A 19,495-nucleotide genomic window follows, 5' to 3' on the forward strand; every position below is an offset into this window, starting at 1 on the left:
GAGGGAAGCAGGGAGAGTACAGCAGAAGAGAGGGAGTTAGGTGAGAGAGTTTTTAGGTTGCGTCGGGGGGTGATAGAGTGAGGGCGTGATGGGTGGGAGGTGGGTTGGGAGATGGGAAGGGAGAAGGTTATAAAGTGATGGTCGGATACAGGAAGAGGAGTCACAGTGAGGTTGGAGGTGGAGCAGGTGAAGACCAGGTCAAGCACATTCCCTGCTTTGTGAGTTGGAGGAGATTGAGAGAGGTAGAGGTCGAAGGATGAGAAGAAGTTAAGGAAAGGCAGAGATTGCAAGGTTACCGGCTGGATGTTGAAATCACCCAGAAGAATGAGTGACGTACCATTCTCAGGAAAGACGGAGAGGAGGGTGTCCATTTCATCGAGGAATTCACCAAGCGGACCAGGCGGGCGGTAGATTACCACAATGTTGAGCTTGATAGGTAGGGATACGGCAACTGCATGGGACTCAAAAGAGGATATAGAGAAATAAGAGAGAGGAGTGACAGTGTCCGTCCATTTGGGAGAGATGAGGAGACCTGTGCCTCCCCCCGCGACCATGAGGCTCTAGGGGTGTAAGAGAAAGAGTAAGCAGCAGAGAGTGCAGTGTTTTCAGGTATGATCTAGGTATCTGTGAGCAGGGACGTGCACAGAACATTAGAGGGGCAGGGGCTCAAATTCATAAAAGGGCACTACAGCCGCCGTCCGGAGGGCGGCGGCAGAAATTTGAGGCAATTTGAAGGCCAATTTAGGGGTATAACTCATTTTAAATATTCCGATTTTAACCAGATTTAGAGGAATATCTCATTTTAGGATGAGACTTGTCACGGAAAAACAACTCCATAACTGAATAATATTAGTATATAAAAGTTGCATGCTGTTGCAATACTGTTGTGAAATCATTTAAGCATCAATATGTATTTGCTCCTTTTCTCCCTTTAGGTTGTTGTACTACAACAGATAGCAACACAGGCAGAAACATTGAACGATACTGAGTGAGGCTTGTAATATACCATGCATTTTAACCATAATTCTAAAAAGCAAGACAGAAGATTTAGATAAGCTGTATTAGAATTTTTTTTTATTTTTTTTGCGGATTCAACAACACAACATCCCTTTCCAATAGTGTAAAGTAAAAAATATTTTCAAGAGCAACAATTCTGCATTTGTTCCCTATATTTTGGTTATTTATTTATTGGGTGGTTTATTTATTTATGTATTTATTTATTCATTCATTTTTGGGTTCATTTTTGGGTTGGTGCCTTCAGGGGCAGTTTAGAAAAACACTGCTCCATGCAGAGGCCTATTACAAATGGTGCATTCAAGGCCAAGAGAGCTCGGAAAAGGCATTTCTCTTTGAATGCTGCCTTCAGTGACGGCATGGAAAGGGCAATTTCCATACAAAGCACCATTAGAAATGCATTCATGGTCAGGAAAGGGCACTTTTTATTTTATTTTTTAATGTGTCTGAGCTGTTTGTTTTGTTCATGTGTTGTTGGAATGAAAATGAAAAATGTATTATAATAAAAAAAAAAAAAAAAAAAAAAGGCACTTTTTACAGACTGAAAAAAAGGCAGGGGCTCAAGCCCCCTTTCATGTCTATGTGTGCACGTGCCTGTCTGTGAGGGCTAGAAAGTGGAGGGATTGAGATAGAGCATGAGCTGAGATGGTCTCAGTTTTCTTAACTCATTCATGGCCAAAGACGTCTTTAACGTCTTATCAGGAATGTGCCTCCCCGCCAAAGACGTGTTTGACGTGTTTTTGTTTTTATTAGTGCAGTGCGTAGTTCAAAGACTTCCCCAGCCTGTGACATGGTATCAGGTACCTGGCCTCAAAGACAAGCCGACAACACGTGAACAAACTACCCCAGCTGTTGTTTTGAAATGGAGCAGGAGGAAAAACAGAAAACGGAGAAACGCTTCCCGTTGCAGAGAGGAGAAACGCCATTGAAACGCCCCTCGGCGCGCTGCACGAGCTGGTCGCCTTGCTGCAGGGCAGAGCGAACATGGATGAGTTGTTCGCGGTAGTCAAACCCGTGACCAACATTATCGATCCTGGTCCCGGACCCCGTTCCTGTGTGCCAGCCCGAAAGAGACGAGACGGGATAGACTCCCTTTGTGCCCAGAGTCTTCGTGCCCAGAGGCTGCTGCTAGAGCTGCCGCTCTAGACTGACTATGCTGAGAAATACTGGTTCAACAGGGAGTCAGGCCACACCTTCCAGGAATCAGCGTCTAACCACAGTGGCTGGCCACCTCAGGCCAGGCTGTGAGCAATTAACAGGTTTTAAACAGGTCAAGTTTCGATGGCTAGGAATAGCGAAACACTTAAACTAAGAGACAGAAAAACAAGAACAAACTTAACACGTTGAGTGCCATGGACGAGATATCTCGTCTTACATAATCCAACCGTTGAGTGCCAAAGACGAGATATCTCGTCTTACATAAACATTATTTTTTTTTGACGGTGGGACATCAATCAACCCCTTTTACGTCTTCTATATCAATATTGGAGGAAGAGAATGTGTATAATCTATTTTACCGACCACTAAGTGGCGACAGTTCTCTCCAGACAGAGAGAAAGCCAGTCCGCGGGAGAAAGCCATTCTAATTTTCAAGGAAATAGCTGGGCGAAAACTCTTTCGATTTCACACACACACACACACACACACACACACACGCGCGCGCGCGCGCACGCACACACACACACACACACTCGAGTACCTTTGCGCATAAATAAGACCAGAATCGCAAAAGCTTCTTCAAAGCTCTCAGCCGACACCTCAAGAAACGAACGAGCCCGTTTCCAGACTCGCCCGAGAGCCGCCAGCAGCAGCAGCCCAGAGGAGCAGCAGCAGAGCGGAGTAGGCTGCCTCAAGATTGGAAGAAGGGGATCGCGAAGGAATTTCTCTCCCGTGTCTAACCCCCCCCCCCTCGCCTCTCCTCTTCCCCGCTCCTGCGATTCCCTTCTATTTTTTTGGGATCTGTGAGGCAACAGAAACTCGCCTGTGACAAAACACTGCAAAGCCACACCTACGGAGGGAGGAGTTTGGAGACACACAAGCCACTTCTTAACATGCAGTGGAATCCGTATTATAACCTGCACCTAGCCGGTTGGCCTGCATGTTAAACAACAATTAGCCGGCCTACGCGCACTCCCGCGAGTCCGTATCTTATCTACCTCGACCACCGGTATAAGATCCGCTTCCACGCAATCGCAGCTCATGTTAAACAGCTGGCAGGATATTATCCGCATATCCGTAGTGGGCAGGTGTGGCTCGTGACTCACTTCACGTTCACTAGTTTATTAATTAATGAATCGTTCGGGCAATCGCTTATATCAACGAGCAAACTCACGGTTTCCTCAAGTGCTGCAAAAACGGATTGATTGATTGTTTGGCCAATGCGCTTCAGCTGCAGCCAGGCAGGTCCAGTGCATCAGGTCTGCTGCTGCTGCTGCTTGCTTGCTCCCATGTCAGAAAAAGCCTAACTTGTGTGGGGAGAAATACATTGAAAACTAGTTAGATATGACTTGAAATGCCACTTGTAAAATAAATCACCCACAGTGATTGACGACAGTCCGACCACTATTTTGACTGGGCTGCGCCTGCTTTATGTAGCAATGTGAAGCGCTCATTTTTTGGCACATTGCCACCCCTCGTTGGAATGGACTCCGTTAAAACCAACGGCATGCTTTTTGAAGTCTCCAGATTTGTCGCTAACGTGATGCAGCCAATTATATCAGCAGGCAGTGTTGTGTGCCTCTCCACTGCGGAGAGGATAGGAGCTGACTGACTGATAGGCTATCAAACTTTTGTGGGGAGAAATAGCCTACATTTAAAACTAGTCAGATATGACTAGTTGCCACTTGTAAAATAGATCACCCACAGTGATTGACGACGGTGCGACCACTATTTTGACTGCCTCATAGCTACAGCTGCTTCCTATCACATTTCTTGTTTTCGATAGATGCTACCGCGCCGCCCCCCCCCCCCCCCGCCCACTGGCAGAAAAAACGGCTCATATCCAGTTGTTTCTTAACAAAGACCCCTGATGTTTAGAAAGGCAAAACCTGAAAATATCCTGCTCTCTCTAGCAGGACATGATCCAGAGTTCATGTTTAAAAGGCACTACACACACACACACACACACACACACACACACACACACACACACACACACACACACACAGACACACACACACACACACACACAAAACAGTATACAGACTTGCCCAAGGGCACCCATAATCACAGGCACGTGAGGTGGTTCTAAAAATCCATTTATCTCAAAACTCTCTGAAAATCTCTGAAACCATGCTGTACTCAACGGCTAATATCTACATAACTACTAACTCTACAAACTAACTCTTTTAGACAGAGAAAGCACACATTCTATTAGTTCTTTTTAGATGATTGGTGTTCACGAAGTCTTAACAGAAAAGAATCCTCGGCTCTTGTAAAATGAGCCAGAATCCTCAAAAAAAAAAACTGGCACAACTTACCTACAGCATTGAAAAAACGGCTGGCACTCAATGTGTTAACAACAAAGTTTCACCAAAAAATGCAGAGGACAAGAAAATGACAGCACATGAGAAAGCTCTTTGCAAAACAAAAATGTCTGCAAGAAGCTTCATACTTGGCCAATAAATTCTGATTCTGATGCCTGTTTTGTGGGCTAGGGGGGGGCAGTCGTCTGGAGTCAGTGGGTGAGGATGACGAGCTGATGGTGGAGAATGATGAGGCTAGCTGTGACATGGCAGGGAAGCCGACACCTGCTCGACGCAAACACTCCCTACCGCAACAGCTCGACACTGCCGGCGTGCGACAGGTGAGTGACACATCACTTGTCTGGAGTGAAAGAGGACATGAAACATTTGATCATATTACTCTAGTGTTACAGTTAGTTATGTCATGGTAAAGTACAGTATGTACAGTCTGTCCTGTGGCTGTGTCATCACAAAGGGGCATTAGCTAAGGGAGTGACTCAAACAGAAGGATACATAGACTGGGGAACCGGTGTTCGCTCTTCCCATGTGATTCCAAACAGAAGACCGCGGCTACTTTTCTAGTGTAACATTATGTTTGGTAGGAGTTCCATCTTATTTGTTTTATGTAAAGAAATGAACAGCATAGTACTCGCCAAGACGGAGCGCTACCATTCATGGCCTGAGCTGGCCACAAACACCGAAGGACCCGCCAAGCCATTCCGGCCTACTAGCCAGGTAGGCTAACCTCCATTCCACTGATGCTACCGCCACTTGTCATGGTTCAGAGTTACTCTCCGGAGTAGGCTGCCGCACTCACAAAACTGACATCAAATAATGATGGAAACATAAATCAGTTGCAAAACGCATCATTCTGGATGTTCTGGATGCGGAAGTGAACAGATGTTGCTCTTAGGGTGGCTTCAAGGGCCACTAGGGCACATCCATGGAGAATCACATTGAGAGCCTTAGCGGCCGTGCACACTGGGAACGTGTTTTTCACATCAGAATGCTTTGGAAATCATGCCCAGAGCGCTTCCAACACGCACAGATGACAGCGCATGGAGCGCCCTTTCTGTTTTGTTTTGTTTTCTCTGCCGTCGCACGCAGGGCACAGCGGTCAAATGGACGGTAGCCAGATACAGTAGTTTCGTCTGTTTGTTGTTGTTGATTGTTCACACTGTAAACATGAAAGCCAGATTATCGGCAATTATGGGAGCAGCGGAGTTTGAAGATCCCTCTGCCAGGAGAAGGGGTAGGAGGAGTGACATGACGAGCAGCGCGCTTTCCTCCAAATGTTCAACTTTTCTCAGCTTGAGACGCCCAGAGCGCTCCGCCCAAAAACACTAGCCACCAGGGGCCAGTTGCACCAACAGGGCTTAGTTATGCCTGGTCATAACTCCTATGCCGGTCGTTGTTAAGACCAGTCTTAAGAGTGGATTTATGCCGGTTGCACCAACACGGTTTATGCCTGGTCGTAACTATGTCGGGCATAGCAAAGCGCGTCCATGTGAATTGCCGGGGAATGCCCCCTGATTGGCCCAAAAATGTGCCTCGCGACCTGCTTGGAGCGTCACTGTGCCATATGGCCACTACTGTATGTGCGTCACTACACCCTCCCTCGTCCCACCCTCCCTCCTCCTGTGGAAGCTCTGGGGGAAAATGGCGGCGATTGACTGCCAGGCAGTCTGAATGAAATTGAATGTAACGTTCCCAATTCTATGTATTCAATTCTAAAAAACGACCCTCAACATTTGGGAAGGCTAAGCCACACAACTAGTTTGTTATAATCGCACGTCATGCTTCGAAGGCGACTTGACGACGATGAGGACCGTGAGGACTCAATCACAGCAGGTCTCCGCTGATAGACTACCACGGAGATCTCTGTTACAGTCACAGGCACTTTACGCCTCCTCCTGGCCAGGCGTAAGAGTTACGCCTGGGCTTAGTCAAAAGAAGGCTTAAGCCCTCTTGGTGCAACTGGCGTAACCAGCGCAGCGGGAAGTAGGGGTGCTGCAGGTGCTGCAGCACCCCCTAGTAACGAGAGATGATTTTTATGATTTTTTGATTAAATCTTTTTTTCTTTTTTCTTTTTTTCTTTTTTTTTTTTGCAGTGCACTGTGTTCCTTTCTTGTTTGGGAAATGATTGCATTATTGATATACTGAAAATGTAGCCTATTTAAATAGAATAGATCAACCTTCCAATCAAGGAAGTTACATGCTATAGGCCAGTGGTTCCCAACCTTTTTTGTCTTATGTACCCCTTGAGCTGTTTTTCCATGACAATAGTACCCCTCACTAATGCGTGTTGATGATTACATACAAGTAAATCTATACAAAATATATGTTTCACTGAACTGCCGGTGTTTGGGCTTTTTAGTTGTTGTTTTTTGCCATTATCAGTAGCAGAACAGTGTAGCAGTTGACACTTGCCAGCAGAACTAGTTGCGGCACACACATCACATTTTAACAATGGGCTTATGAGATGACTTGGAATATATATATATTTATTTATCATTTTGGAGGTAAATTGTAGTCCCCAATCATTCCAAGTACCCCCTGCAAGCTGCTCAAGTACCCCTAGGGGTACACGTACCCCTGGTTGGGAATCACTGCTATAGGCTAGAGAAGAAGAAGAAGCGCGCATGCGCGGTGCGCACGTGTTGAAACGGAGCATTTCCTGCTGTAGCTAAATGATCGCAAACAAAAAATCTGTCACAAATAATGACACAAAAACGTATTGTAGATTTTTTTGGTAAACAACCAGCTTCTAAAAAGAGCACAGCTGGTGAAGTCCAGCACCAGCGAGCCCAGGAAAACAGCTCGACCAGTACTCCATCGGTTTCGCCTGGTTGTAGCTGCTCGGAGAGCACAGGTGACAACACCCCGAGGATCAGGCCTCGCACTGCGGCCAATGTCAACGTGGAGCCCACCTGCGGTCCAGCCAGACCTCCGCCACCAGCACCTCCACCTAGCTGTCAAGCTGACTTGGCAGGATTTGAAGAGCCTTTCCAGCCATCCGACTACAATTTTCCTGCCAGACGTTTTGGGAAAGAAACTTTCAGCCGTGCATTCACAGCAACTTGGTTTTCGAAATGGAAGTGGCTTCATTACGTGGCGGAGAGTGATCACGTTGTGTGTTTTACTTGTGTGAAAGCAGTGGAAAAAAAACTGATTGCTGAAGACAGTTTTAGGGCAGACAATCCCTTCCTGAAGAGAGGCTTTACAAACTGGCGTAAAGCAATTGAAAAATTCAAAGAGCACGAGAGATCTAAGTTGCACACCGATGCAATAGAAAGGCATGCTGCTTTGTGTAATGTACCCATCAATGCCCTTTTGTCTGATGCTGCTGACAAACAGCAAGGCATTGCGCGACACGTTTTGGAGATGCTTTTCAGAACGATCAGATTCCTGGGCAGCAAGGGAATCGCCTTCAGGGGTGACACAACACGTGATGGAATACTTTATGAACTAATGATTGAGCGTGCATATGAGCGTCCAGAAGAACGGCAATGGATTCAAAAAAGAGACAATTGGATGTCTGATAAAGTACAAAACGAAATCATTCAACAGTTTGCCCATGCTATCCAGAGGGATATTGTAACCCGTTCATCTAAATGCAGATTTTATGGATTAACTGCAGATGGCACGACTGACATGAGCACTATGGAGCAGTTTTCATGCAATCTGCAATTTGTTGAAAGTAGCAGCCTGGAGCCCCATTGCGTATTTTTGGGATTTTATAATGCTCCTGACAGCACTGGGGAAACTCTTTTCACATGCATCAAGGACATATTTTTAAGGCTGAATATCCCTATTGAACGCCTTGCAGGATATTGCTTTGATGGAGCAAGCAACATGTCCGGGTGTTTTTCTGGAGTTCAGGCTCGGCTTAAAGAAGTAAGCCCTCAGTCACTCTATGTGCACTGCAGCAACCACTCACTGGACTTGATTCTCCAAGAAGTCACACGTGAAGTCAGTCTTGTGGCCGACACTTTGAACTTTGTGCAAGGCGTTTCTGTTGTGATTAGAGAATCGTCAAAGCGAAAACAGCTTTATCAGTCGCTTTTTGGCTGCGACGAGGAGGCTGTCAACATCCTTGGCCTGTGCCCGACCAGGTGGTGCGTCCGCGCTTCAGCAATCAAACGCGTATGTTCCTCATACAGCACTCTCCTGGCCACACTGAATACGCTAAAAGATGACAAGAGTGTCAGAGGGGAGGGCAGGGCAAAGATCGCTGGACTACACAAACAGGCTCTAAAAGGGAGAACATTGTTCGGTCTTCTCTGCTGCCATGCACTGTTCGATCCATGTGAAATAGTCGCCAAGACTCTGCAGAGTCCCAAAGCAAGTGCCCTCGGTGCGCTTGAATGCGCAAATGTGCTCAAAGTACGCATAGCCAAACTCCGGGATAATGCCGTCGTGGATGACATGGTCCGCCAGGTTGAAACCCGTGGCTCACAAATGGGCCTGAAAATGCCAGACACCACTCCAAGAGTGAGCAGAACCCGCTCGCTTTCGCCAAACCACAGAGCCAGAGGCAGTTGCGCACGACGCAGCAACAGTGATTTGGCGACGTAGCTTTTACGAGGCCGTTGATTTGGTGTCAGCGGAGCTGAAGAGAAGATTTGATCAGGAGAGTATGACAGTAGCAGCGAACCGAGAGAGGGCAGTTATAGAGGCAGCAGAGGGGAAAAGTGAAACAGTTGATTTGGAGCCCCTTCACCTCCCCAAGGAGCTGGACGCAGCCCGCCTTGATCTCCAGCTCAGAATGCTTGGCGATGTCACCAGAGAGTCTCGTTGTGTCACAGTTCAAGATGTAGCAACATGCCTCTCCAAGATCCATCCACAAGCAAGATCCCTGTTTACAGAAGCTGAAAAACTCATAGAGTTATGTCTGTGCCTGCCCATCTCCGTGGCCTCATCCGAACGGACCTTCTCTACCTTGCGTCGCTTGAAAACATGGTTACGCAACACCATGACCCAGACTTTTTAGCTATGTTTTTCGTGTTTGTCTTTTTATCCTGTCTGCACAATATGGGAGCGGCCGCGGCCTTAATTTTCACTGCTCTTGACATGTCTGTGATGCTGCATGTGACTAATAAAAACCTTGAACCTTGAACCTTGAAGAGACTGAGTCACCTCGCACTGATGCATGTCCACAATGACATTTTGAACTCATTGGACATCCATGCCCTCATGAGAGCCTTCATTTCCATAACCCCTGAGCGCAAGGCCACATTTGGATTATTACCACAGGCCGCTAGTGAGGCTACACCTGTAGCACCTGCCCACTGAACACCTGGCCCACGCCCACAACTCAAAGTAAGACATTTGGTGTGTAATAAGCTGCCGCGGAGCAGTTTAATATTCAGTTGACAATCAATCAATACCCCTTGTAACATTGCTTGAAAAAGAAAAACGTGTATGCAGTTTTATGTTGCATGCGCAATAGGCATTTGGAGCTGTTGTCTGTGCCCATCAATAGCTTGTAACCTACATGCTTTGCTTTAAAAAGAAAAGAAAGATAAAAAGTGCATAGCCTATTTGGATTTATGTTCTTGTGTGCGCAAATGCGCCCTGTGTGTTTTGATTTACATTTGGTCAGTCAGGTGTAATGCTGCGGCGCACGCCGGCGCTCATCAGTTTAATGTTAATTTCACTTGTACATTTTAATATCACACTGATCCCGCTAACACTGTATTATAACTTTGATTTTAATTTCTTTAATATAGTGAACCAATTCAGAATTGGTGCGCAGGAACTGCTGATGCAGCAGGGCAGTAGCCTAATTTTGGCTGGTTGAATTATAGGCTATAAACTTTATTTGACTATATGGTTTTTCGTTTTGTTTATTTATTTTATTTATTTATTGTTTGATTTATTTTAACCATGGAGTATGTTTGAGTTCGTTAAATGATCGAATTAATATTTTTTGAAGTGATGAGTAAGTTAAAGTTGACCACTTATTCAGGGCCTGAGACTTTTAAAAGCAGATATCCTTATCCAGCTGGGGAAAGTGTCCCTTCTCCTTGTGTGCTGTGCACAATGCGCTTTTGGACTGTGTATTGCAATGTTGTGGCATTATTGTGAGCAATTTATTCCAGGCAATAAAAAGTTTAACTTGGAGTGCTATCCTCTTCTCTTTTATTCTTGACATTGTAGGATTTAGCACCCAGTTATTGGTTGAGTTGAGAGCGTTGATTTTTTTGATATCTTGAGCAATTTATTGTGCAATTGAATAGCTTTTGTATTAGGCATTAAGTGTTTTAGAGACCTGGCTATGCAGTTGCTGCTTTTTTGGTCAGTACTGTATTATTGTTATTGTAGGCCTATGTTTTATGTAGCCTATGGAAAGACAACCAATACGAATTGTTTAATCTTTAATTAATAATAATAATCTTTAATAATTATCTTTATCTTTATTAAATCTTTAATTTAATAATAATCTTTAATTATTATTTAATTTAATTACCGTAAAATACCAATTAGAAGCCGACTTCCAAATTGCCGCGGGTCCCATATATAAGCGCCGTCTGGATACATATTTTGTACATAAAAGCAGGTTCCAATTTGACGCCCGGTTAGTTTTTTCAATGTTTTCTTTTTACCTTTGCAACATCCTGTTGAATGCATCTCCCAAACACAATGAAGACAACGAGGAAACGAGGAACAACGAGGAAAAAAAACACATGCACGAAACTTGCTGATCAAAATTCGTTTTCTGTCAACATCTGATGATTCTGAAAATTGTGTAGGCATTTCCTGAAGATTTTTATACACTAAAACCGACATCTCTGGTGTAATAATTATTTTGAGAAATGTGCCTATGGTATGTTTCCCTGCCAGCGGGCATAGAAGTCAGCTTCTAATTGGTATTTCACGGCACTTTCACATGTGCGCTACTGAAGAGGGTAGGCTCCGTGAGTGATGAACTTTTTAAAAATTTGTTTTCCAGCAACACCTGACAGTTATGAAAATTGTGTAGGCATTTTCTGAAGATTTTTGTAGGCCTACAAATCCGACATCTCTGATTGAGAAATGTGAGTAGGCTATAATGTTTCCCCTGCCAGCGGAGGAGGCAGCGATGATGCAACAAATAATCTGCTCACATGATGATCATGTTCTCTCACCTTCAGCGGAGAAAGTTTAGTGGTAAATACCGGTAGGTCACAGTTCAGCTCAAATTTTATTTGATTTCATGTAGGCTGCAGGCCAGAACTGGCATGCAATGTGCTCTGCTGCGCTGAGAGGGAGGCGCGGCTCTCCCCATTGACAAGCAATCGTGTGGGGGGCTGTAGCCAACTGATTAAAATAAATGGTTTAAATAGACAATTTCATACTATTTACAATCTTTGCTGAGCAATATTTTTGTACAAAAATAATTAAAGCAGGTCCCAAACTGCCACAGGTCCCATATTGACGTGGGGTCTGGCTACATATTTTGTCAATTAACGCCAGGGCTAATAATTGGTATTTTACGGTAAATTATATTCCTCTAAATATGGCAAAAAATGAAAAAAAAAAACGTCAAAGTCCCTCCCCCTCAGCACCCCCTGTTCAAAATGACTTCCCGCGGCCCTGGGCGTAACTGTTAGGTCGTAAAGTTATTACCGACTTAGCTTATACCCAGTCTTAAGCCCTGTTGGTGCAACTGGCCCCAGGAGCGCTTAACTCATTGAGTGCCAATGATGACTTTAGTCGTCAATTCAAGATTCAAGATTCAAGATTCAAGATTCAGAGCCAATGACGACTTTAGTCGTCAATTCAAGATTCAAGATTCAAGATTCAAGATTCAAGATTCAAGATTCAAGATTCAAGATTCAATTCTGATAGTAACGTTGAGTACCAATGACGACGATTGTCGTCAATTGCGTTTTTTGACGGTGGGACGTGGATCAATGCCTAATACATCTCCTGTAAAATTTTGGGGCATGTTGAATGTGTATAACCTATTTTACCGACCCATTAGGTGGCGACAGTGCTCTCCAGATTAGAGAAAGTTGAGGAAAAAAAAGCAGAAAAAGCCCTGTGATGAAAGAGAAACCGATGCATGAGCCAGAGCGGCACAGATTGCTCTGGCTGCCTGGTGCCAACGTTAGCTGCGAACAGCATTCAATCCGCTCCCACAAATGTCTCTGTCTCTGCTGCATAGCTTCTCCACACGATTAGCCGCCAGAAAATAAAACCAAAGCCAAACCATTCTCATGAGAATGGTTTGGCTTTTCAGTGTCGCGCTGGGAGCCGGCGCACAAGGCTGAGCGCTCCGAAAATAGACTGGGGGCAGCGCACTTTGAAACGCGCAGCAGAAAGCCTATAATCGGACGCAGCTTCATCCCAGCTCACAACCGTAACCCCAGAAACGCAGACGAACGCGAGCCCCATCCAGACTCCCCCGACGAGCGGCCGCCATCTGAACGTGGATCTGTGAGGCAGCAGAGCCTGCCATAGCAGGCAGTAGAGACTCGCCTGACACACGCAGCAGCCAGCACAGCGAGCAGAGCCACCAGAGACACTCCCACGGAGGAGGAGTTTGGAGTTGAGGGGGGTGTGGGTGCTGTTTATTGAAGGAAATTACTGTTCAGATGTTTCAGGTCACAAAATATTAGTTTCAGAGTCAGTGATTTGGTTGAAATGCTTCATTTCACAAAAGGCTCAATATCTCAGCTTCTAGATGGAAACGCCTGTTTTTGCTGTTTTTGACCTATCTTCTCTGGCTGATAACTAAAGAACGGAAAATGATATCAATAAACTTTTTTTTGCTGCTGATACAATAGAGTCTCATCGTTCTTTGTGCGTGTTCGGTGTTTACATAGTAATATCACACAATATTCTGTGGGCCTCGAGAAATCACTGAAAACGCTCTGAAACTCAGGCACTGGGAGCGTCCGTTCTCCAAAAGTGGCTGGCACTCAATGAGTTAATGCTCAGAGCGAGTGAGTGGGGGTGTTGATGGCTTTGGGATTACTTCTGTTATATTGTTAAATGGCACGTTTAAAAACCATGGGCGCAGGGCCTGAAATTAGAGCCCGCCACCCGCCAATGGCGGGCCGATTTTAGGTTTGGCGAGTGACATTGAAAGGTATGTCCACTACGTGGCGGGTAACAAAATAGTCATGTAAAATAATTAAAACTGCGGTGTGTTTTGGTCTTACGACAGTCGCCTTTATTGCAGCCCCCAATCTCTCCTTGCATCTTCGGCCTCATTTTTGGCTTGTTTTGGCCGACGTCACATCCGCTACTCTTCTGTCCTGACTGGCCATGGCCATCTGCATTCTGCAGCGCCTGCTTGCACTGCAGGGAGCTAACGTTACGCCGGTCCGCCTGCTATAGCTAACGTTAGCTTAATATAACGTTAAATGGGTTACAATGTGGAACCATATCGAGGGAGTAAGCCGGCCGCTAAAAAGAAAACCCACCGCTGCTTTCTCCGACGAAAAGGATGAAGCGGCAGCGAGAGCGGGACCACCTAATAGGGATGGGCATCGAATTTCGAATTTTCGAATAATCGTTGTTATTATCAAGGTCGACTTTTATTATTGAAAGTCGAAATTCGTTTATTGAAAAAAAAAAAAAAAAAAAAAGTTTTTTTTTTTTTTTTTTTTTTGGTGAGTGAAATGTTGCATTGTCTCCCCTGATTCTAAGTATAGTCGAATCGCTTGGTTTGAGCAAGTAAAACATTTTTTATAAGCAACCTCTCCCTCTTCATGGGATTTCATCTGCCATTCATTTTTCCATAAACCTTGCTTAAAATGCTTATAAAAATTGTTTTACTTGCTCAAACCAAGCGATTCGACTATACTTAGAATCAGGGGAGACAATGCAACATTTCACTGACAAAAAATAAAAAATAAAAATAAATTTTTTTTTACATTTTTTTTTTTTTCTAATTTCCATTAAAAGTCGACTTTGGCCAGCGAATTTCGAATAGTGTTTTTGCTAGAAATGCCCATCCCTACCACCTAACAAAAGAAAGTTTCGAGAGGAGTGGAGGTTTGGCGATAGCGGCGTTTCAAGAGACTGGCTACAGTATGATGCTGGGGCTGTAGTGATGAGTTGTTCCGTGTGCCGCAAGTATGCCAAAAAGAAAAATAGAAACAACACGTTTGTCATCGGTAGTAAATCAATGAAGCTGGAAGCCGTTCGTGACCATGAACAGAGCCAGTGTCACATTGGCTGCAACGAGGAGAAGTAGAGAGAGGGTGAGGAGTCTGAGGACCAGGCTAAAAACAAAAGGCGACAGAGCCTTCGAAGTGACAGCCCCGAAGCTCTGGAATGCCCTCCCCCCTGATCTGAGAGCCGCTCGCTCTGAGCTCTCGTTTAAAAAACTATTAAAGACCCACCTGTTTAGACAGGCCTTTTAGTCATTCCTAGCCATTGTTTTTACCTGTTCATGCTCTGTATATGTTCTTATGTTTTTGCCTTTTTCTTGTATTATTCCTGCACTTATATTTCTGTGTTGCTATTTTAATGTGTAAAGCACTCTGTGCATTCGTGCTGAGAAGGGTGCTATATAAATAAAATTTTACTTTACTTTACTTAGGAGTTATGTTTACAAAACCTTCAAATTTACTTCTGTTCTGTTAAATCCTGCAAAGAGGGTAGAGAGTGAGGAGTCTGATGATGTTTAACATTAGGTTACAATTTAAGCTCAAGATTGACTTGACATGTATTGATAAGATTGACTTGACATGTATTGATTAATCAATCATCAATCAATATATTAAAAATAATTAGCTTCAAATTTTACTCTGGCCTCTTATTTAAGTGTGTATTATTCAACGTAATACCTTATCTACTTCAAATGTACTGAAAAAAATGTATATATATGGATATATGTGACACAAAAATGCATTTTTTTTTTGGCCGGTAAGAAATATGCTTGGCGGGTAGATTTTTTCCATCTACCCGCCACTGGCCGGTGGGTCAAAAAAAATCGGGCCCTGCATGGGCGGCTGTAGCTCAGGAGGTAGAGCGGGTCGTCCACTAATCACTTTGGATAAAAGAGGTCGATGGTTCGATTCCCGCCTCCTCCAGTCTGCATGTCGAACTGTCCTTGAGCAAGATACTGAACCCCAAATTGCTCCCGTTGGTGTGCCAGCACCCTGCGTGGTAGCCTGCCGCCATCGGTGTATGAATGGGTGAATGTACCTACTGATTGTAAAGCGCTTTGGATAAAAGCGCTATATGCAGGCCATTTACCATTTACAATTTACCATTATGTTCCTGTGCAATTTCATTTTGTTTCATAGTTAATGTTATGTGGCTGGATTATTTGGAAGAGAAAGAGTAAAAGTAAAAGATGAATGGTTTCTTTTCCTCCGGGTCTGCCTGTTTGAATAAAAAATGCTACAAGAACATGATGGTGTTGCATTTAGGCTATATGGTATTCGCCAGCTGGTATGGGTCATTAATGCTTGTTAAGGGGTTGTGCAAACTGGACGTGTGTATTTGAGAAGCCCGTGCCTCTCTGCAATTCATTCTCTATGGTAAAGATGCGCTAGGAGCGCTCCTCTTTCAAGGACCGGATCTGGCATTTAACTCATTGAGTGCCAGCCACTTTTGGAGAACGGAGTGCCAGAGTTTCAGAGCGTTTTCAGTGATTTCTCGAGGCCCACAGAATATTGTGTGATATTACTATGTAAACACCGAACACGCACAAAGAACGATGAGACTCTATTGTATCAGCAGCAAAAAAAAGTTTATTGATATCATTTTCCGTTCTTTAGTTATCAGCCGGAGAAGATAGGTCAAAAACAGCAAAAACATGCGTTTCCATCTAGAAGCTGAGATATTGAGCCTTTTGTGAAATTAAGCATTTCAAGCAAATCACTGACTCTGAAGCTAATATTTCTGACCTGAAACATCTGAACAGTAATTTCCTTCAATATAACAGCACCCCCACCCCCCTCTACTGCAAACTCCTCCTCTGTGGGTGTGTCTCTGGTGGCTCTGCTTGCTGTGCTGCTTGTCAGGCGAGTCTCTGCTGCTTGCGGATCCACGTTCGGAGGACGGCCGCTCGTCGGGGGAGTCTGGATCGGGCTCGCTCGTTTCTGGGGTTTCGGTTGTGAGCTGGGATGAAGCTGCGTCCGATTCTGGGCTTTCTGGGCTTTCTGCTGCGCGTTTCAAAGTGTGCTGCACCCAGAGTCTATTTTCGGAGCCCCCCACCGTTGTGCGCCGGCTCCCAGCGCGACAGCGAAAAGCCAAACCATTCTCATGAGAATGGTTTCATCACGGCTTTTTCTGCTGCTGTTTTTACTCAACTTTCTCTAATCTGGAGAGTTTGTAAACGAATTGACGACGATTGTCGTCATTGGCACTCAATGAGTTAACTATGATGTTTAACTCACCCTGAAAAGCCCGATACCGATTTTGGCCGATTCCGATTTTCTTTCTAAGAACAATAATTGACGGGTTATTTTTTAACGTTTTTTTTTTTTTTTTACTTTGCTTTAATAGAAAATTAACATTCATGTCACATTTCTTATCATTTGCATGAGGTAGGACGATCTCACTAAATCTGTTACAAAGCATATCTTCCCCTATGGTGTTTAATGTTTTTTTTGTATATTATGTCCCTGCCAAATAAACAAAATAAATAAACGTCAAAATGTTATCCCTGGACAAGGAGTTTATAGCCTATAGGTCTGGAGCCCAGCGACCTTCGAAGCCATGCCCACTCTACAGTTGTGGATTTGGCTGTATTGAGTAGATGAGGAAATGAAGTCAGTTTTTTTTTATCCGCCATTCGAAAAAAAATCATCTCGCACAGAAAACCTTGCACACTGGTCCGATGCGTGTTATTATTATATTCGCAATACGCAACAAATAGTCCTCTCCTGTATCCACGTTACAACGTGACTGTCAGATAGCAGCAGCAGCAGTGATGTGGACTGCAGCTGGTCGGGGAAGAGGGGCCGGTGACTGCGGTGGGGTAAAGCGAGCTGCTCAGACTGGAGTGGACTCCAACCCACCCTGCCCCTCCGCGGTTTATTTTCGACTTGCATGTGTGACAAACTGCAAGCTTTGTATCGTCTTCACTGACGGTGAAACATTTCTGCACCGACGAAGACATCTGTGGCATGTGTGTAGTGGCTGCTTTTGTTTTGGCTGCAACTCATCCGTCTCGGTCTCGCTGCTTTCGGGTGCGCGCACGTCACGTGAAAATCGGCTCACAGAAACGGCTATTTAGAGTGACCGGCGCAGATCACCGGTCGAGGCCGATCACGTGGAAATCGGCCATTTCCGGTCACGTGCCGATCGATCGGTGCATCCTAATATATATGTATATATATATATATATACTGTATATATATATATATACAGTATATATAAAACCTTCAGGGTGAGTTAAAAATAATAATTAAAGCTGGAAATAAGGTCCAGGTTGTAAAAAAACGTAATTCTCCTTTAAGTGGCAAACATTTTTCCACATAATTTTTTGGTAAAGGAGTATGAATCCAACCCAAGTCATCACATACTACACAGCTTTCTGTCATTTTCACTCCCCCCCCCCCCCCCCCCCACACACACACACACACATCAATGACCACTCATCCTGCCCCCTGACTACCATGGTAACAGTGGCTGTGCTAATCGCTGTATTAATGAGAGGCTAATGGAGAAATGGAGACAAAAAGACAGGAGGAGAGCCAGAGCCAGAGTGGCTGTCTGTATCCAATATCCCAACAGTGAGGGAAGCCGGCTAGTAATATTCCACTGCACCCATCCGCAGCTGCAACAAAATAAAGTGCCAAATCCACCAGGGATTGGCAGTGCAAGGCAGCAAAACAAAAAGTCTTCCATTCCAATAAGTTGGAATTCTACATTTAAAAATGCCTGAAAAATGACATTGCTGCATGCTCCATGCCTGTTTTCTCATGCTTGTTTTTATCTCTCTTTTAGGAATATCAAATAATTAAGAAATCAGCTCGTTCCCTGAGCACTGTTCAAGTCGAGTCGCCATGGCGACTGGCCCAGCCATCCATTATCTCCAATATAGTGTTGATGAAAGGCCAGGGCAAGGTGAGTGTGCACTTCTGTCTGTCTGTCTGCCTGCCTGCCTGCCTGTCTGTCTGTCTGTCTGTCTGTCTGTCTGCCTGTCTGCCTGCCTGCCTGCCTGTCTGTCTGTCTGTCTGCCTGTCTGTCTGTCTGTCTGCCTGTCTGTCTGTCTGCCTGTCTGCCTGCCTGCCTGTCTGTCTGTCTGTCTGTCTGCCTGCCTGCCTGTCTGTCTGTCTGCCTCTCTGTCTGCCTGCCTGTCTGTCTGTCTGTCTGTCTGCCTCTCTCTTTGTCTGTGTGGATGCTATCTCCAATATAGTGGTGATGAAAGGCCAGGGCAAGGTGGTTGCACACTTCTGTCTGCCTGTCTGTCATACTGCCCACGTGCTTGTCTGTCTGTCTGTCTACCTGCTTGCCTGCCTGTCTGTGTCTGTGTGTCTGTCTTTCTGTCTGTATGGGCATTATCTCCAGACTCCTGACAGTAGGCTGCATCAAGCTCAGCTGTCCTTCAAAACAATGTATGCCATTTGTGTTGAGCTCTATTATCATAGACAGGGATGGCTGATATCAACGGGCTAGGAGGGCTAAGCCCTCCCTATCTTTTACAATAAAAATGAGATTTTTAGATTCATGGATGACCTGACGTGGCAGGGTTCGATCCTAGGTACAATTATTTTTAATCTGTGTATGTTACCACTCAGCAATATTATTAGAAATCACAACATCAACTTCGATAATTATGCAGATGATACTCAGCTATATATCTCTGTAGGCTCAAACGACTACACCGCTGTCGGCGACTTAATTGCATGTATCGCAGATATTGGTCTGTGGGTGTCGGAAAACCTTCTACAGCTAAATAAAGAAATGATGGTCTTTGGGTACAAAAGCTGAAAGGGAAAAATTGTCTTAACAGCTACAATTACTTGGATTGAATACCAAGGAGCAGGTCAAAAACCTTGGTGTCATCATGGACTCTGAGCTAAATTTGGAAGGTCACATTAGGAATGTGACTAAAGTGT

General features: G+C 44.7%; 1 protein-coding gene across 1 annotated transcript in view; it reads left to right on the forward strand.

Moving 5' to 3' along the window:
- pdzd2 (PDZ domain containing 2) overlaps positions 1–19,495 on the forward strand; it is a gene marked incomplete at its 5' end in the record, with an annotated part of 174,875 nt that overhangs the window by 84,602 nt on the left and 70,778 nt on the right. Inside the window, 2 exons of the mRNA XM_083645507.1 lie at positions 4,671–4,819; positions 18,381–18,500. Of these exons, the coding sequence (XP_083501633.1) occupies positions 4,671–4,819; positions 18,381–18,500 (269 nt within the window). The remainder of the gene's footprint in view (positions 1–4,670; positions 4,820–18,380; positions 18,501–19,495) is intronic.

The sequence above is a fragment of the Poromitra crassiceps genome (genome assembly GCF_964638095.1).
Source record: "Poromitra crassiceps genome assembly, chromosome: 10".
In the NCBI taxonomy this organism is placed as follows: domain Eukaryota; kingdom Metazoa; phylum Chordata; class Actinopteri; order Beryciformes; family Melamphaidae; genus Poromitra; species Poromitra crassiceps.